This window comes from Berghia stephanieae, chromosome 8 (assembly GCF_034508935.2).
Source record: "Berghia stephanieae isolate SIO BIC M18660-M18661 chromosome 8, UCSD_Bste_1.3, whole genome shotgun sequence".
NCBI classification, from domain to species: domain Eukaryota; kingdom Metazoa; phylum Mollusca; class Gastropoda; order Nudibranchia; family Aeolidiidae; genus Berghia; species Berghia stephanieae.
The window spans coordinates 43,724,095-43,741,499 of record NC_088367.1 but is presented as its reverse complement, the minus strand read 5'-3'; the positions used below and the strand labels follow the sequence as shown (position 1 = coordinate 43,741,499).

The window sequence follows — 17,405 nt, the reverse complement described above, 5'->3', positions numbered from 1 at the left end:
TATAATAAATTTGAGGAGAGAAAGGCACAGTGGTAGTGTAGTGAGGCTTTGCAATGATTCAATTGCCCGCAGCAAATTGGGGAATAAGCATCTCTTGCTTCAGAAGAAAAACGCAGCAACATCCAGATAATCAACATGGACTTAAGGCGGTCAGACCATAATTTTTCAAGTTATCTTTTGTTTTAAACTGGAAAAACTCACTTCACAGCTGATGGTTGTATTGACAGAAAATCTCCATCTTTGATTTGGGTTGCCTTCCATCTTCTTCTGTATGGTGACAACAAAACCTTCCAACGACACGTTCCGATCAAACATTTTGGCCTCTACAGGCGTGTCAGACACGCCAAGACACAATTGGGGGAATGCCTTGCTGTAGATGTAGCCAGACTGCATGGAGGAGAAAAAAAAAAACCCAAAAAATCTTTACACTGCAAACAAAGTAAATTTTACAGCTTTTTCACAGAATGTTCATGTTCTGTCTACAAGAACTCTTAATAAAGAAATAAATATCAACATATGATTTTAAAATTAATGCGTTACTACATTTTTAAAAAATATTCTGAAAGAGGACATTAATGTAAGGTAAGACAATCTAAAAGTAAACAAATACTTGAAGGGAAACAGCCCAGAGGCGATCTTGTAAAAATATGAAATGAACATCTGAATAATGGGAGTAACTAGGCTCAATGGAGAATGAGAGTATTTGACCAATAGTCCTGAATGAGTGACAGGAACTTCTGCCCTAAATGTTTCCAAAGTATTTATTTGTTCATGTAGGTACGTTTTATTTCATCACATGTGGAAAAATGTAAAATATATATTTTTATTGTTTTCTAAAAACAATGGCATGAAGATACCATATTATTATAAACCATGCTGTATAATATTCTTATATCGATAGATATAAAACAAATTAATAAAGAAAAAAGAAAGAGGTTCCAATTCGAAAATGTTTTTTGATCCTTTTGCCAAAATAACAAAGATAAAAAACTGCAAGTTAAATTTTCTGTGATACACATCACAAATACGATAAATAACTGTGAAAATCATTTATCTTTATAAATAAAAATGACACAAACCTCAGAGATGACAAATGACTGTTCTTTGTTGTTGATCTTTTCCCCAAAAGACAGCTCTGGATACAGTGCTACGTTGTAGAGTTCCTGTGACATTTATAAATTAAATCAAATTAAAACTAAATTGAATTAAAAATTAGATTTAGTTCCCTTCATTCATCCTCAGGGAATTTTGTTTTCTTAAAGAAAAGATTGAGATAACTCGTGTGTCAGCCGCAGTGTATCACGGTATGTGAACAAAAGAGACCAAATTACTTCTTCAACGAAAATATCAGATGCCAACGTGGCACTCAAATTAACGTCTCTGTGTTGGATGTGCATTGCCTTATCCACTCAGCAACTCTGACATCTCAAACTTAACTCTTATTTTATCAAAAAGTGACAATACAATTGTACTATCGCCTCCTAGGCGTCATGTCTTGTTCTACATGTTACGTGTTGCTATTGGTCAGGGACCCTTTGTAAAGCACTTTGAGCACATTTAGTGGATATTGCACTATATAAAAGCTCGTTTTCTTGCTTGTTTTTTTAAAATAAGTATTGCTGTTAGCTACATCTTTTTTTTATCATTATAAAGTAACAATAAAAATGAAATTGAATTCTTGTATTCCATTGTAAAGTAGCATCAAACAAAACATTGCCTTAAAATACCAGGTAATCCAATACAGGGTGAACATTATATGCAAATATCAAGGCAGGCTGATTTTTCTTGTATTTTTCTTTCTGCTTTCTTCGGCATTGTTTAAAAAACTTGAGCTTTTATATAGAGCAATATCCACTAAATGTGCTCAAAGCACTTTAAAACAGATCCCTGGCCAACAGCAACACTTAACATGTAAAAAAAAAAAATTGAGCTTTATAGAGCGCAATATCCACTAAATGTGCTCAAAGCGCTTTAAAACAGATCCCTGGCCAACAGCATCACTTAACATGTAGGATGAGACATGACGCCTGTTCGGCGATATTACAATTTTTTCGGACAGAGACAACACTGTAAATGGCCAGGTACCCAGTTTACACCTGAGTATGGTGAGAGAATGTGAGTAAAGAGTCTTTTCCAAGGATTCAACTATGTGCCAATAGTTTGAACAGCTGGGTAACATAGAAAGAGAAGAGTAATATTAGTTTTTTGAGGTTATCTGATCAGAGAGATGAATGGTGTACCATGATCACCGATGTCTGGAACAGACTTGGTAATGGAAGAAGATACCCCTTACCTTCAGAATAAGGTAGTGACTCCGGCTGTCAATGATGCCACTTGTCATTAAGTATTGAATCTTGTCAGGGTCGTATTCTTCCATATCAAGTGAATCAGCATCGTAAAGGGCTGGAAAACCTATTGATGCTTCCCATTTGCTTGAGCTAAAAGCAATTAGATTAGAAATAAAACAATGTTAGTGACAAGTAGAAAAATCCTCTTGTGATATAGAGAAGAAAGCATTGCAGTTCATAATGATCCGGCCAATAGCTGTCCACATTTATATTACTGAAGAGAGTGAGAGAGAGAGAGAGAGAGAGAGAGAGAGGGGAGAGAGAGAAAGAGAGAGAGAGAGAAAGAGAGAGAGAGAGAAAGAGAAGAGAGAGAGAGAAGAGAGAGAGAGAGAGAGAGAGAGAGAGAGAGAGAGAGAGAGAGAGAGAGAAGAAAGAGAGAGAGAGAGAGAGATAGAAAGTTAGAAAAATAGATAGATTATATATATATATATATATATATATATATATAAGAGAGAGAGAGAGAGAGAGAGAGAGAGAGAGAGAGAGAGAGAGAGAGAGAGAGAGAGAGAGAGAGAGAGAGAGAGAGAGACTTACTCTTTTATAATCTCGTCAATATCAGGAGTGACATTTTCTCTGACAATGACCTCCATATTTTCCTCCTCAGGTGGCGGTAGTTTTGTAGCTTTGTCAAGATTGAGTTGAAGGCAATAGGCTGTGAAACAAATGTATTGTACAGTTTTTTATACTGTGGAAAGTCACAATACACAAAAAGTCTTTTTTTCGTTCGTTTCATAGTTGTCATTTTCCTTTGACATCAATTCATATCACTACATCAAAACATTCAAGAAAACAAGTGGATGGTGTTTGAAAAAAAATAAAGGTACAAAATATTGTTGCGTTTTCATCGTAGACAAACAGTATTCGGGTGTCATCTATTGAAGATTTACATTTCTTTCAATTTATTTTCACTTGGAAAGTAGTCCTTCAAAGCCAAAAGGCCCATAGAGCTGGAGTTAATCCCTGTGTATATATTGTGAAACAGACAACAGCAATTGCTTGCTATCCTTTGGAAAGGACATTAGCTATCACAAAGTACCTTCTGCCAGATCAAACGAACCCAGCTACCCAATCACTGTTGGGTGGATAGAGGAGGGGGGTTCATGAAAAAATCTCAACTTTTCCTGGGATCGATCTCTACCCCTTTGCATGCAAACAAGTGCTCTACAAACTGAGCTATCAGGGCCCCCAGATATTGCTGGGATTACTTTTGTCAACAAATGTCATTCTTAATTGTGTTAATCATTGAAAATTTACATTTCTTTCCACTCGTTTTTACTCGGAGTTAAGCTTCATGCAGCATTTTTTTTTAAATTTCCACTACTTATGACCTCATTTGACTTACTGAAAGGGCAAATGAAAGGTTCCCCGAACGACATCCAGACAGCTTGTTCTTGCTCAAGTGTGGTCGGGTCTTTAATCTCATGACCGAATTCATTGTACAATTTCTGAATGACGGCACTCAGATTTCTGTTTGTACTCCCGGTGGCAAATCTTGTGTTGGATAACTCATCCAGAAGCTATGGGGAGTAAAAAAAAAATGACCAGGGAGGGGGGGTGGGTTAAAAAAGTATGATAAATATAATGCTTTGTATGAGAGGCAGGATCAATATGTTACAGTGAATGACATAATCAGTCGAATGGTGAAAAAGTTTGAACTGAGATATTGCCAAGTTTTGTTAGAAGGTCAATTTTTATCAAAAATGAGTTCTTGTCATAAATGATTAAATCAACTCTTTTTGTACATCTTCGGGAAATATCACAGTTTAATTTTACTTCAAATATGTTTTACAGCTAGTCAAGTTGAAAAAGTATGAAATTTGAGAAAAGTTGTTGATACCTTTCCCATACCATAATTTCATGAAAAACCATCTGATTTACTTCAAATAAAGATTAAAATGCTCTGGGGAGCATATTCTTTCAGAAAATGCCAAAAAAAAAAAAAAAATCAATTCGAAAATTTTCACCTTCCGACTGATTACGGCATGCACTGACACATAAGTGCAACAGAAACCCATTAAAAATATTTTGTGTAAGATATAGAATAAAAAGTAGCAGATATAACGCTCATAAGATGGCATTTCTCAGTTTGGAAAAGAAAAATATTTTTAAACTATATTATGAAATACACAATTTTCAATACTTCCCTTGTCAAATTTCATAGACATATTTACTAATTCTTTCCAAAAAGTAATTTCTGTTTACCAAATAACATACTGGCTGTTTAATTGACAATCTGAATAGCATCATAAATGTTTTTATTAAAATATTTTTTAAAATATTCATCGACGGTATAACTACATTTGGTTGATTCAGCCATTGTATATATCATTACCACTAATATATAATTTTTTTTCTTCCATTCTATAAATAAATCAGCGTGGGGTTCTTTCATACCAAAACGACACTAGAGATAATTGAGATTAAAAAAAATTCCAATTACCCTCTGCATGACCTTTTCCCTGTTGTTGCCAACTCCCTTTAAAGCTTCCCTTAGGTTGAAAAAGAAGACAAACTCCTCTGTACCTTTACCGTTGTCATACACCTGAAGAAGAAAATTGTAACAAAATATACATGCAGAATTTATCAAAAAATAAAAAATAAATAGAGAAATTGATATGGCGCAATTTCACGGTTTCACCATGTTCTATAAACAGGCCATATGGAACCAAAGGCCCATTTTATAAGGTATAGGTGACCTGTTAAGCGCTCTTTTTGTCTTGATATTCTTACAATATCCAATGCTATCTATAACAAGTACCTTTTCACGCATGTTTGGTGAAATAATATGCGTTTAACACTTCACCTGATGACACAATCCTGGGGTTAGAATTTTGCAATAATAGTCACCCATCCAAGGGGGCCAAGTGGCTGAGTGGTTAAGGCTATGCACTTTGACCCAGAAGGTCCCGGGTTCAAGTCCTGCTTCAGGCACTTTCGTTTTGTTGAATTATCTATATTCCTTCATGGAATGCGCCGATATCTTATGATATCGTGGCGAAAGGGCATAATTTTTCTATTTAATTTTTAGTCACCCATCCAGTCTCTAACCATGCTCAATATTGCCTGACTTTGTTATGAGAAAAAAAAATAGAGACAAATCCCAATTCCATAGGCTCTGAGGGACTCTTTTTTTTCTTACCTTTAATTTCAATCCATGAGTTCCGACAAGACGGTCATCGGCACTCACTTCCTTGATGTGGGACATGCGAAATCTAGACCCTTGCTCCTGTGAATTCAAATATATATATATATTAATCAGTATTCCATAGAGTTTTCAATAATAATTTCTCTGTCTGGATTTTATGTGATGTATTCATGTTTTTTTATTTTTTGGTGAGATAAGAGATAAGATAAGATGAAACTTCATTTATCCACTTATGGAAATATACATTGGGTATTTCCATAGACTAATACATTTCTAAAAATAATTAGGCAAATAATTTTTTTTTAGAAAAAAGGAAATACACTGACATCGAAGTAAACCAACAAAAAGCCTAACAAAACTAAACATATAAAAGAAAACAATCTCTCATACTTCCTTGTTATTGGCTGAAGAAGGGTTTTGGGCCTGAATCGTTTGGTATTTGGTATTTTGTTCCTTTTAGAAGCTGTTATATTCATTTTTATTCATTACTTGATAAAGTTTTGTTCTTTTTTTTTTAAACTCATAATTACATCACACTTTAAGCAATTTACAACATTTATGAAAGGCTTAAATCAAAAGTAACACAAAAATCAAAATTTTAAAAAGCAATGGATTAAGACAACTTAATGCATGTTGTCGTATCCTAATGGAATGTCCTATATTTCATTTTCCTGATTAAGTTTGTAATAAAATTTTTTTTTTACAGTTTGGTGTTCACTCCTAGCATATATCTCACTCCGACGAAAAAATCTTAAAATATGACAGAATATGTTAATATGTAACCTATATTTTAAGTATAAAGTAAAATGATCACACGTACTTACAATGAGAAATATACAGAATATTTATCTGCCGTAATATATCAATTTCACAGACTCTCTTTCCCTCTTGTTTTATTTGTTTCTTAAGAGCAATTTCGAAATGTTCACATGGGAAATAATAGAATGTTAACAATTATTTTTTTTACAAATGAAAAAAAAAAGAAGTGAAAATGCGTAAGGCACTGTCTGAACCCAGGTCGTCAAGATGCAAAGCTGGTTTTTAATCGGTCTATGACCGCTCAAGAATAAGTGCACTTGATTACGAGCAAAGAGACATATTTTGATGGGTAAATTTGAAAATAACATTATGGTGATGACAACAATTGTATATAACGGTGATGATGATGATGATGATGATGATGATGATGATGATGATGATGATGACGATGATGATGATAAAAAAAGCAGTCTTTCACCTCCTCCTGATGGGCGGCCTCTGTAAGACTGCCAAGTTTTTCCTTTATCTCTTTCAAATCCTCTTCACCCATATAAATATCCTCTTCCACCTATGGAAAGATTGAATAAAGTTCTTGGTTAAGTATAAATTTACAATCAGTTTTTGATTTCAATGCATTAAAAACATTATGTTCCCTGTTGTATTAATCTATAAAGTGTATCTGCGTGCAACAACAAGAATAAGAATTCTATTTTCCATCAAATTTTTATATATTATATACCTAAACTATTACTGATAGTTTCCATGGATTTAGTAGGTTTTTACCTTCTTCAAAGAAACCTCCAGTTCTTCATCTGACATTGACAACAGTTCCAGGATGGTGACATTGTCTTTCTCTTTGGCCAAGGCACTTTCCAACTGCAGCCGAAATGAAAACAGACAAAAACACAATTTAATGATACATGATGACTAAATCGTTTATTAATGTCATATTTGAAAGATATGTTATATTGAACGTTTTTTGATTGCTTTTTTTATTAAATTTTTTTTTAGACAAAATTGTGAATTTTGTACCGATGTTTGGAAAATAATCTAATCTATTATTAATTTTTTAAAATTATATTCTTGTGAACAAAAATCAGCACATATTCTCACACAAACTTTTTTGTTCCAGTTTCACTCTTCATTCATATTGTCTAAAAATAAATTTGAGAAATTTTTAGGGAATATATTTATAGATTGCAAAATTTTGAAGCCCCGAGGAAGCTGTAAAACCCAGAAAAACAAATTTGTCAGCGAAAAAATATCTTTTAAAATGGTGAGATAATATATAAATAAAAGTAATTTGATGGCTGAAGAAGGGTTTGGGGCATAAAACGTTCTGTGTTTGGTACTTTTTCTTCTTTTTTTGAAGCTGTTATACTCCTTTTTTGTTATTACTTTTTAAAGTGCCCTGCAGCACTTTACAAAAAACCCACACACAAACACAAGAATAACACATTCAATCTATTTTCAGTTGTTGAGAAATTCAAAGTTATTTAAAAAATGATTATATTTACGTTACCTCTTCCTTAAATTTCTTGTCCCTTTTCAATCGACCAGCGACTCTAGGCTTCAGCATCTTCTTCAGGAAAAGGTAAGGACCAGTGGGGCTACAATATTCTCCTGTAGAAATCCACAACGGGCCCAATACTGGAGTCTTGCCTTGTTGGCCGATACATTCATGTAGGACGGGAGCTGGAATAACAGGGTTGATTAAGTTGTTAAACTGGTGATAGCAGTAGTTTCATTACAAAAGATTCGATTATCAAATGGGTTGTGGTTTTACATTTAGTAACATCTGATGAGTGTGCAAGCAAATACGTATCATTGTTGTCAGTCAGTTGCCTTTGGATTCAAATCCGAGAGTAGATGCTTAGATTTTATTTCTAAGAACATTTGCAGTGATGGAACCGTGGGGCCTTTTGTAAATCAAGCCATTGAAGATTGACAATTTTGACCTTAAAAACATAAAAGGTCATAAGTAACCAAACAGGCTTGATAGTGCATTAAATTGAAGTCTTGATCTTTTTAAACAAAGGGGAGAAAGGAGAGGGGGGTGGGTGTGTCTTATTTTGTTATTCATTTCATTTTAAAAAAATGTTTGACACTATTTTTTGTTATAGGTTTAATTTTCTTCTTTGTTCTTGTCTGGTTTTTTTTGGTTTTTTTTTTTGCTTTTTTTTTTGGGGGGGGGGGGGGGGGCAGGGGGGGGGGGGGGATAAATTTGTGTTTTCAATAAAAATAACTTTTATCATAAATTAAACAAAAGACTAAAAGTGTAGTAATTCACTTAATCAAAAATAACTTTAAAAAAAAATAAAAGGCATCAAACAGTCAATTAAATCAAACCCACTTTCTTTGAGGTCTGTGACTTCAGACATCTGCCAGTCATAGACTATCTTTGCGTGGCTGCGTAGATCAAGTTTGCCTGTGCACGCTTTAAGAAACTGGATAATGTAATTTTAAAAAAAGAAAAAAAGAAAAAAAAAGACAATAATTTAGAAATAGGAAACTTAACAATTGTCATCTTTTATTTTCATTAATATATCATCTTTTGCATTTGTCTATTTCCCCATTTTTTTTTTCATACTCATTATTGGAACAATACTATTGAAAAGACATAAATGAAACCTAATTTGTGGAAATTCTTAAATCATTTTTGTAAACCTGCAAAGTATACAACATCGTTTGATCGAGCCCAAACTCTTAAAGTAACATGATGATTTGGATTGAGTAAATATTTAATAATAAAAAAAACGTGCTGAAATTTGTTTTATAATTACAATCATATGAACGCTGAGAGGAGTGTCTTGGGTGGATTTATTTCAATCATTTTTATACATTGTATGGTGTAGTTCGCTCAGAGTGTCAGAACTAAAAATCAATTTCAGAGAGAGTGTGTACTGGAAATTTGTAGTCAAGTCAAGAAAAAAAAGTTAAAATTTATAAGACAATAATGCATATCAAGCTTACTTTGAACTATTAATGATATGAGCAAATTTTCTAAATGCCAATACATCTGATCCAAACATCAATATAAAATAAAGGTGTATTTGAGCTTCAGTCCAGCTGGGGAAACTTTCAAAAGCAAAATCTTGTTTTTGTTATCTTTTTTAACACAAAACTGTTTTCTTAAAAATATATTTGTATATTTTTAACCAAAAATATGCTTTTGGAATACAAAGTTGAAGTTCATCTATCTTATGTTGCAGCAAAACTCACATCTTCCATATTGGCCAAATCAGCCACAACCTCAACTGGTTCCATTCCGTTACCGTTCTTGAAGACCAGAATTCGCACTTTCTTATTTTCACACAGAGACCTGGAACGGATGAAGGTAAAAATATTTTCATCATCATATCAATGTTTGTGGTTTGGTGGATTATAATAATGATAAGCACTGATTCATTTCATCTACATCTTTCTTTCTCTCTCTCTCTCTCTCTCTCTCTCTCTCTCTCTCTCTCTCTCCTCCTCCTCTCCTCTCCTCTCTTCTTCTCTCTCTCTCTCTCTCTCTCTCTTTGTCCCCATCTCCCTCTCTATCTACTATCTCTCTCTCTCTCCTTCTACCCACTCTCCTCTCTATCTCTCTCTCTCACACACACTCTCTCTCTCTCTCTCTCTCTCTCTCTCTCTCTCTCTCTCTGTCTGTGCACGTGTGTGCACACTAAATAAATCATAACCAGACAAAGCCTGTTGCCAACTTAACATATATTCAATTACTTTTGCTTTAAAGTCAAACCTCATTCTTTTAGAGAGTCGTGTCTTCGACGACTTTTCCCGACCTCCATCAGGCAGGACAATGCCTGTCATTGTCCACACAGATTTATTTCTGGCGATCATACTCCCTGAAACACAAACAAATTTACAATATACTACAATATATTACAATATACAATATATTAAGATGCCTCGTGTTGTGACACTAAACATGCTCAAAGCACTTTAAAAGGAGTCACAAGCCAACAGCAACTCTTAACATGTAGGAAGAGATACGACGCATGTTAGGCAACATTATAGTTTTTTCAGATTGAGACAACGCTGTCGATGGCAATAAAAATATGAATATAATAAATAAATAAATATATCAAAGATGATCAAAGCCTTTGGTGTGATATGAAGTCAAAAGTAGACTTTCTATTTGATAACAGTTGTTGTGGTGTGGAGGTACAGTCTTGGACCCACAAAGAGTATTTTGATAGCTCAGTACATAAATATATATATATCTATAATCTATTTAATTATTTTTTGTAGTTTCCTTTGTTAATTATTGATTTTACCTGTATTGATTGGAAATTCTATGTAAATGTATATTTCATATTGGCAATTGCCTAAAAATAAACCTTTAGAATTTGATATAAACTGATTCAAAGTTAGCTAAACTAAGCATGAAAGAATGATTAAAATTTAACAATAGTGTATCAAAGAACAAACATCAATTCTGCTGTTGTTTTTAAAAAGACAATATATGCAATGTTAACCAAATAGCACATAATGTGTTCTTTAATAAAACGGCAGAATTACTCACGTTTTGTTGATCTGAATGGGTCTTTGTAATTCTCTCCCATTGAGATGTAAATGTCGCCATTTACTGGGATGTCCATTTCGGAATAAATCTCAATTCCATCCTCCAGGAAAACTCTTCTGGCTGCAAAAGGTAAGCCCAGTTTTTCTGTTGCCAACTCCAGCAGCTGAAATTGATATTGAAAAGTAATATAGGTGAAGTAAATGAGAATTAAAACCAAAAAAAAAAATTTTTTAAACTGATGCATGTTATTTTTCTTCCATATTTTGTGATAAAAAAAAATTGTTTTGTACAAAACGTTATAAAAGTTTCCACATTTCAATATTTGAATCTAATTATTACACATACAGAGCATCACAAAATATCTGGATGTTTTTACAAAATGATTGCCAAAATTTAATCTGAGCAAATGTATTTCCTTGATAATTGGTTTAAAAAAGGATGGCTTTACAAGCTGGTTTGTTATTGTTTTTTTCGGATTTTTAAATGTTTTTTATTGTTTGGTTGTTTGTTTTTGTTTTGTTTTGTTTTGTTTGTTTTTTTGTGTTTTTTTTCCGTTTCTTTTTAGGTATTTTCTTTATTTTTCATTCCTTTGATTTTGATGGTTTGTTTGGGGTTTTAACATACTTTTTAAACACATTATTTTCGTGACAAATTCATGGAATGAAAGTGCCAGGACATGTAATAATTACTTACTATTTTCATGGTGGGAGCTGCCAAGTGCATAAAGACATCACGAGAGCCATTTTTAAATGCAAACACTTTTATAATGTGAGGCTGTCTTCTGTAGATGGCTTTTCGACCTACAGGAAAATATTAAAATAAGCTATTTAAATTGAATCAACCTTTTGAAAAAAAAATCATTAAATATAATATCATATTTCTCATTAATAGTGAAACTCAGAAAAAAATCTCGCCTGCACACGCGCTCGATCTTGGCCCCTTTAATTGTGAAGCGAGTGCTCTACCAATTAAGCTATCCGGACCTCCCTATGCTTGTAAAGTACACATTAAAAAAATAATTTTTTAAAAATTAAAACAGCTAAGAAAACCAACTGATCATTATATTTATAGAGAGGCAGGTTTGACTATTGTTCAATAACGTATGAAGTGTTATTTACAGCCTTTGTTAAATTTCAATAATAGTTCGAGAGAGAGAAAGAGGGAGAGAAAGAGAGAGAGAGAGAGAGAGAGAGAGAGAGAGAGAGAGAGAGAGAGAGAGAGAGAGAGAGAGAGAGAGAGAGAGAGAGAGAGAGAGAGAGAGAGAGAGGAGAGAGAGATGAAAGAATGAGAGGTGGAGAAAGAGCTAGGAGAGAGAATGAAAGAATGTGCGGTGAGAAGAGAGAGAGAGAGAGAGAGAGAGAGAGAGAGAGAGAGAGAGAGAGAGAGAGAGAGAGAGAGAGAGAGAGAGAGAGAGAGAGAGAGAGAGAGAGAGAGAGAAACTTAAATTTCTATAAACTAAAAAAAAAGTTCTTTAAAAATCACATGTTAATTCTTCTCTTCATTCTTACCTGATCGAGGTCGTGATCTGACTGAGACAGCAGATTGAGGCCTTCAGATAGAAAAGACACAAAAATTACAAATAAATAAATACAATCAAAGAACTTTTTAACCTTTTGAGAATTGAAATATTATCATCTCAACCTTCGTGATGACAATAAATAAATAAATAAATAAATAAATAAATATCAAAATGAATTCTTAATCGATTCTATAACATTCAGACAAAATTCTATAAAGTTATTTAAAATAGATTTATAAGAAAAAAGAATAATAAAAACAAAATAAAAAATTTAAAAGATTTATATTTTTTCATAACCTGCAAAAAAAAAAAAAAGAAAGAAAGAAAGAAAAGACGAAAAACTATATCTTACTTTAACTTTGACCTTACCTCATTCTTCTGACTGGGGCACTAGCTGGCCTTGAGCCTCGCCTCATTCTTGGAGATTCTGGGTCCCATAGACTGGTATCTGCTATAAATTTTGCGTCAATCTTTGGCTTTCCAGACATAGGACGAGACACTGCAATGGCAGACATTGGTCGGCGTCGGATTTTTCCATATCGTAAATTGTTATGAGGCAATCTTTGCAAATATGGAGAAACTGGTGCACTGTGATGATAAGAAATAGGGATTTTTAAAAGACACTAATAGTAAAACTGCTGCTTTTACTACTACAAACTAATTCTGGTTAATGCTGAAAAAACATCCTACCAAGCCTGCACTTTTTCAGGGTTGTCAACAACCTCAATACAAAAAAGAGAGTAAGACAACTTTACAAAAGGAATAAGATTTGGAGTAAAATGAGTACAATTTGAAAATGGCACCCTTAAGTCATCTCTCTCCCTGGTGTTGAGTAATTTCTTAGAACAAGTTTGTATGGGTGAAAAATTTCCCACAGGTTTAAGGTAAACTTGAAAAATATCAAGTGGATCACTCCCCCAGCTGGTGTCATAATATGGATTACTCCCCCAGCAGATCGTGTTGATTACATGTAATGTCGGGCAATCCTTTTGTACTATCACTCATAGAAAATGTGTTGATGCCTGAGACAAGGTACTTATCTATACCTGTATCTATACATTATCAAAAGACACACCACCAAATGATATAAAATATATCAAATTAATTCAACCTTACGTTCTTTCTCTCCGAGGAGAAGTAACTTTTTGCCTTTTCAGTTCATCTAAGTACTGGGCCACCAACAGATCTTCATAACTGACCATGTCAGATTTTGCTTTATTGAACAGTGGTGTCGTTGCTGGAAGTACCGGCCTCTCAGATCGCCTGTCAGATCTGCGACCAGACCTGTTTAAGAAGAAAAAAATCATTGAATTTTCAAGTATAATAATACAAGCTATAATAATATGTGCATTTCAGCTTTAAAAAAAACAAAATAAATGTTCAAGAGTTTATGATAGGATAAAAGTAGGAAAAGTATCAGTGTTTTGAATCTGTAAGATAATGTGTTTTAAGGAAATAAAATGCATTATTTCCAATTAACTGTAACATTCCAAAATATTGCAGATTGTAATTTTATCTGGGTCTTGCTTTGAATGATGTTATAAGAACAAACTACTGCTGATCAGATCAAACATTTATCTTCTTTCTTTTTTAACTTGAAATACAGTAATTAAGGAAGGGGGGGGGGGGGGGGGGTCTATTTTCTATAAAATGTTTTTTTCTTCATTTTCTCTTTTTCTTTTCTTTTTTTTTTTTTTTTTTTTTTTTTTGTTCACTTTTCACAATAAAAAACATCATCACAAGTTCCTGGCTAGAAAACATAGTTTTTAACTTAGAATTTATAATGCTTGATACTACTGAGTTTGGAAGCAAAAACATGATAATGCCCTGTGACCTCTTTGTTTTCGTGTTTAGGAAAAGTAGATAAAAGGAATCAGACAAGAATCGACACCTTCTAGGCTGTCTATACCTATGAAGTAATTCAGATAGTAGACAGTGACTGCAACTTTGAATTTAATTCTGTTCCCAACATTCCAAACGTTAGCAAAAATCAATAAAGGGCTACATCCACAGATACAAGATTATTTTTCACTCAAGAATTATTGATGCAGTTGACCTTTCAGAGCGTATTCTACAAAAAAATTACCAAACCACTGTTTCAACATCTTTTGGACAGAAATGGGTGATTCATCAGTGGAACATTGCATGCGTAACTAAAAATGCTGTAAAAATCATTAATCCTCCATACTAAAAACAACAGGGGAAAAAAAATTTTTATTCTCTATTGTCTTCTGGCACTTTTCTACTCACTTCATATCTTGTTGTTACCAACATAAGTGCCTGCTCCACTCACTTTTCTGAATTAAAAATTCACCCCATACACCGGAGCATACTCAATGTCTCAATCGTTTCTATGTTATATGTTTGTGATGAGAATATTGGCTATTAAGCTTAACTGCTGGTCAAAATTACTTCGCGATGGTGGTGAACGAATCGGCGATCTCAAGAAGTGGGTGAGAGAGGGATCTAGAAATGACTTTGGGTTTGAAACGAATATTTTTGTGTTCGTGGATAGCTCACACGGTAGAGCCACGCTCTCACCTGCCAGGCGGAGTTGTCGTACCAATAAGGTCGCAGGTTCAAACCCCACCACCGCCGCGGAAAAAAAAATTTTATTCTCTATTGTCTTCTGGCACTTTTCTACTCACTTCATATCTTGTTGTTACTAAAAACAACAGGGTACCTTTGCTAGAATAGATAATCTTTACCCCTCAGGTCAGATTGGAATAATAATTTTTTAATATAATATTTATTAACTGTTTTAATATGGTATTTTTGGATTAGTGAGCATTATTTTTGTTTAAAAGACGTTCAAAAGAATTTACTTTTTATTATGGAAAATTCCACCCACCATAACTGTATTGATCTTAAAAAATCGAGCATTTATATGGTCCAATATCCACTAAACATGCTCAAAGTGCTTTACAGTGAGTCCCTGGCCAACAGCAACAGTCAACATGTAGATCAATATTAATTTTTTCTGACATAGACAACGCTGTAAAGAGTTGGCACTCTTTTAACACCTCAGTATGGTGATAGGACGTGAGTAAAGAGCCGTTTCCATGTACTCAACTATGCACCGCTCTGAGTGGGACTCAAACCCTGGACTTTCCATTCCAAAAGTGATTGTCATACCACAAGACCATATAACCGCACAATTTACTGTCATTGTCATTTAGCTATAGTATATCTTGAGTTGTTGGAAGTTGAATGCACATTGGTTGCACTCGTTGTACTCAAGTTTTTAAAACATAATTTTCCTCATGAAATACAATTTAGTTTGAGGCACATTCTGTTATCAAACTGTATCTTTTATTACACTACAAAGATACAACCAAACAAAAGCCATTGTGACAAGCGACTCCATCATTGGTTAAAGAAAGTGGGTAAGAGAGAAGATGAGTCGTCTCTGGGGTTAATTATCTTATATACACAATTTCAATTACAATGATCAACAATCAAAAACGCATATCTAAGAGTGCACGCCTGTGTAATGTGTATTGCAGTTGCATAATAGACACATTTATTTTCCAAAACAGTATGTACAAGGGTGTAGAATTGAATCAAACTGGTTATCCTTCCATCACAAAAGGTATTTACCACTTGTTCATGAATTTATAATGAATGAGCCATTGTCGTTGATCATCATTCATTGAGTCCAAATATAAGAACTGTTACTCCTGTAACTCTAGTTATTCAACGAATAAAAAAATTGAAATATAGAAAAAATATTCCCGGTTCATTTGATGGAATCATCCGTGTAAAACACTGACTTAACATGTTGCCTCGGTATGTTTACAAAATCGCGTCACCGTGTTGTGGCAATCGTCGGGTATGTTAGTAACAAGGGTTAGAAGTTGAATCAACGATAAATGCCAAGTGTCCGTGCAATTAGAATTTGCAATAAGCAGAAGTTATAAGTAAAGTATTTAAAAGGGTTAAGAAATGTCCTTACGCCGGTGGCTTTTCTTTACCCATCCGAATGTGAAATGTTTGAGTGCGTCCATCTCCTGTGTCCTCCATCTTGGAATATTTGTTTGGTTCGCCTTGGTGATGAGGTTCACACTCACTTCCGGTATAATGCACATTTTTAATATTCACTGCAGACTTTTTCATTTTTTCGCATTCATAAATTGAAATAAACCGTTTCATTGCCCACGGACACAAAATAAAGTTTTTAACGGGGTTTATATATGGAAATTTGTTAGAAACATAATTATTAAAGGACTATAGGACAATCTAATGAAAGGGTGTAGTGTTTCTACATAAAATTTTCCTCTTTCCACAAACTCCACTAAACATACCATCAAACTTCATTGGTAAATAGATTATATTTATATATATATAAAACATGCGCAATTATTAGGAGAATGTTATTGGTTTTACGGTTCTATAAAGAGCTGGAATGCTTGGAAATTTTCAAAACGGTTATGTATGCACTCGCTCGTCAATGTAATCTGTGACTGTTCTCTGCTTTGCTTGGACTGTACGGGGTACTCGGCGATATAAAACCAAGTTTCATGGTGTAAGTTTGTTGTGGATTTGGACAATAGATATGAAACTTGTACAAATCTAATGTATGGACAGACAGCTTGAAAATCCTATTTATTTAAACCATGCACATTTTCCTTATTTTATTTTTCTATTTATTATTGTGTATTATTATTATTATTATTATTATTATTATTATTATTATTATTATTATTATTATTATTATTATTATTATTATTATTATTATTATTATTATAATTATTATTATTATTATCGTCATCATTATCATCGTGATTATTATTATTATTATTATTATTATTATTATTATTATTATTATTATTATTATTATTATTATTATTCTTATTATTATTATTATTATTATTTATAGTTCTTACTCAGGTTGAGAGGGATAATAATATTTTGTGTAAGAACAAAACGCGGACGGGACAGACTGTCACCAAAGATGTCGCTGACCAAGCTCAGTGTCTCTTGACAGAATATTACGGTTAGCTGATGGCCATCGAAAGAATCTAATTGTATTTGACAGAAATAACAGTACTAGATAGAGCACAACAGCAAGGATCCAGCTTTTTCTCTCATTCGTGTATCAGTGGA

General features: G+C 33.4%; 1 protein-coding gene across 2 annotated transcripts in view; it reads right to left on the bottom strand.

Moving 5' to 3' along the window:
• The window catches only part of LOC144978733 (doublecortin domain-containing protein 1-like), a 47,410-nt gene extending 31,062 nt beyond the window's left edge, over positions 1-16,348 (bottom strand). Inside the window, exons 1-19 of one of the 2 annotated variants that reach the window (XM_078925165.1) lie at positions 16,255-16,348; positions 13,416-13,583; positions 12,669-12,887; positions 12,289-12,329; positions 11,474-11,580; positions 10,781-10,943; positions 9,995-10,100; positions 9,475-9,574; positions 8,606-8,699; positions 7,775-7,947; positions 7,036-7,128; positions 6,731-6,820; positions 5,488-5,574; positions 4,789-4,890; positions 3,691-3,865; positions 2,883-3,000; positions 2,294-2,438; positions 1,080-1,163; positions 202-387 (exon numbers count right to left, since the gene is read on the bottom strand). In XM_078925165.1, the coding sequence (XP_078781291.1) occupies positions 202-387; positions 1,080-1,163; positions 2,294-2,438; positions 2,883-3,000; positions 3,691-3,865; positions 4,789-4,890; positions 5,488-5,574; positions 6,731-6,820; positions 7,036-7,128; positions 7,775-7,947; positions 8,606-8,699; positions 9,475-9,574; positions 9,995-10,100; positions 10,781-10,943; positions 11,474-11,580; positions 12,289-12,329; positions 12,669-12,887; positions 13,416-13,583; positions 16,255-16,322 (2,319 nt within the window). In that variant the 5' untranslated portion in view covers positions 16,323-16,348. The remainder of the gene's footprint in view (positions 1-201; positions 388-1,079; positions 1,164-2,293; positions 2,439-2,882; positions 3,001-3,690; positions 3,866-4,788; positions 4,891-5,487; positions 5,575-6,730; positions 6,821-7,035; positions 7,129-7,774; positions 7,948-8,605; positions 8,700-9,474; positions 9,575-9,994; positions 10,101-10,780; positions 10,944-11,473; positions 11,581-12,288; positions 12,330-12,668; positions 12,888-13,415; positions 13,584-16,254) is intronic. The other variant, XM_078925164.1, reaches the window with a different exon arrangement.
• Positions 16,349-17,405: the final 1,057 nt, after the last annotated feature.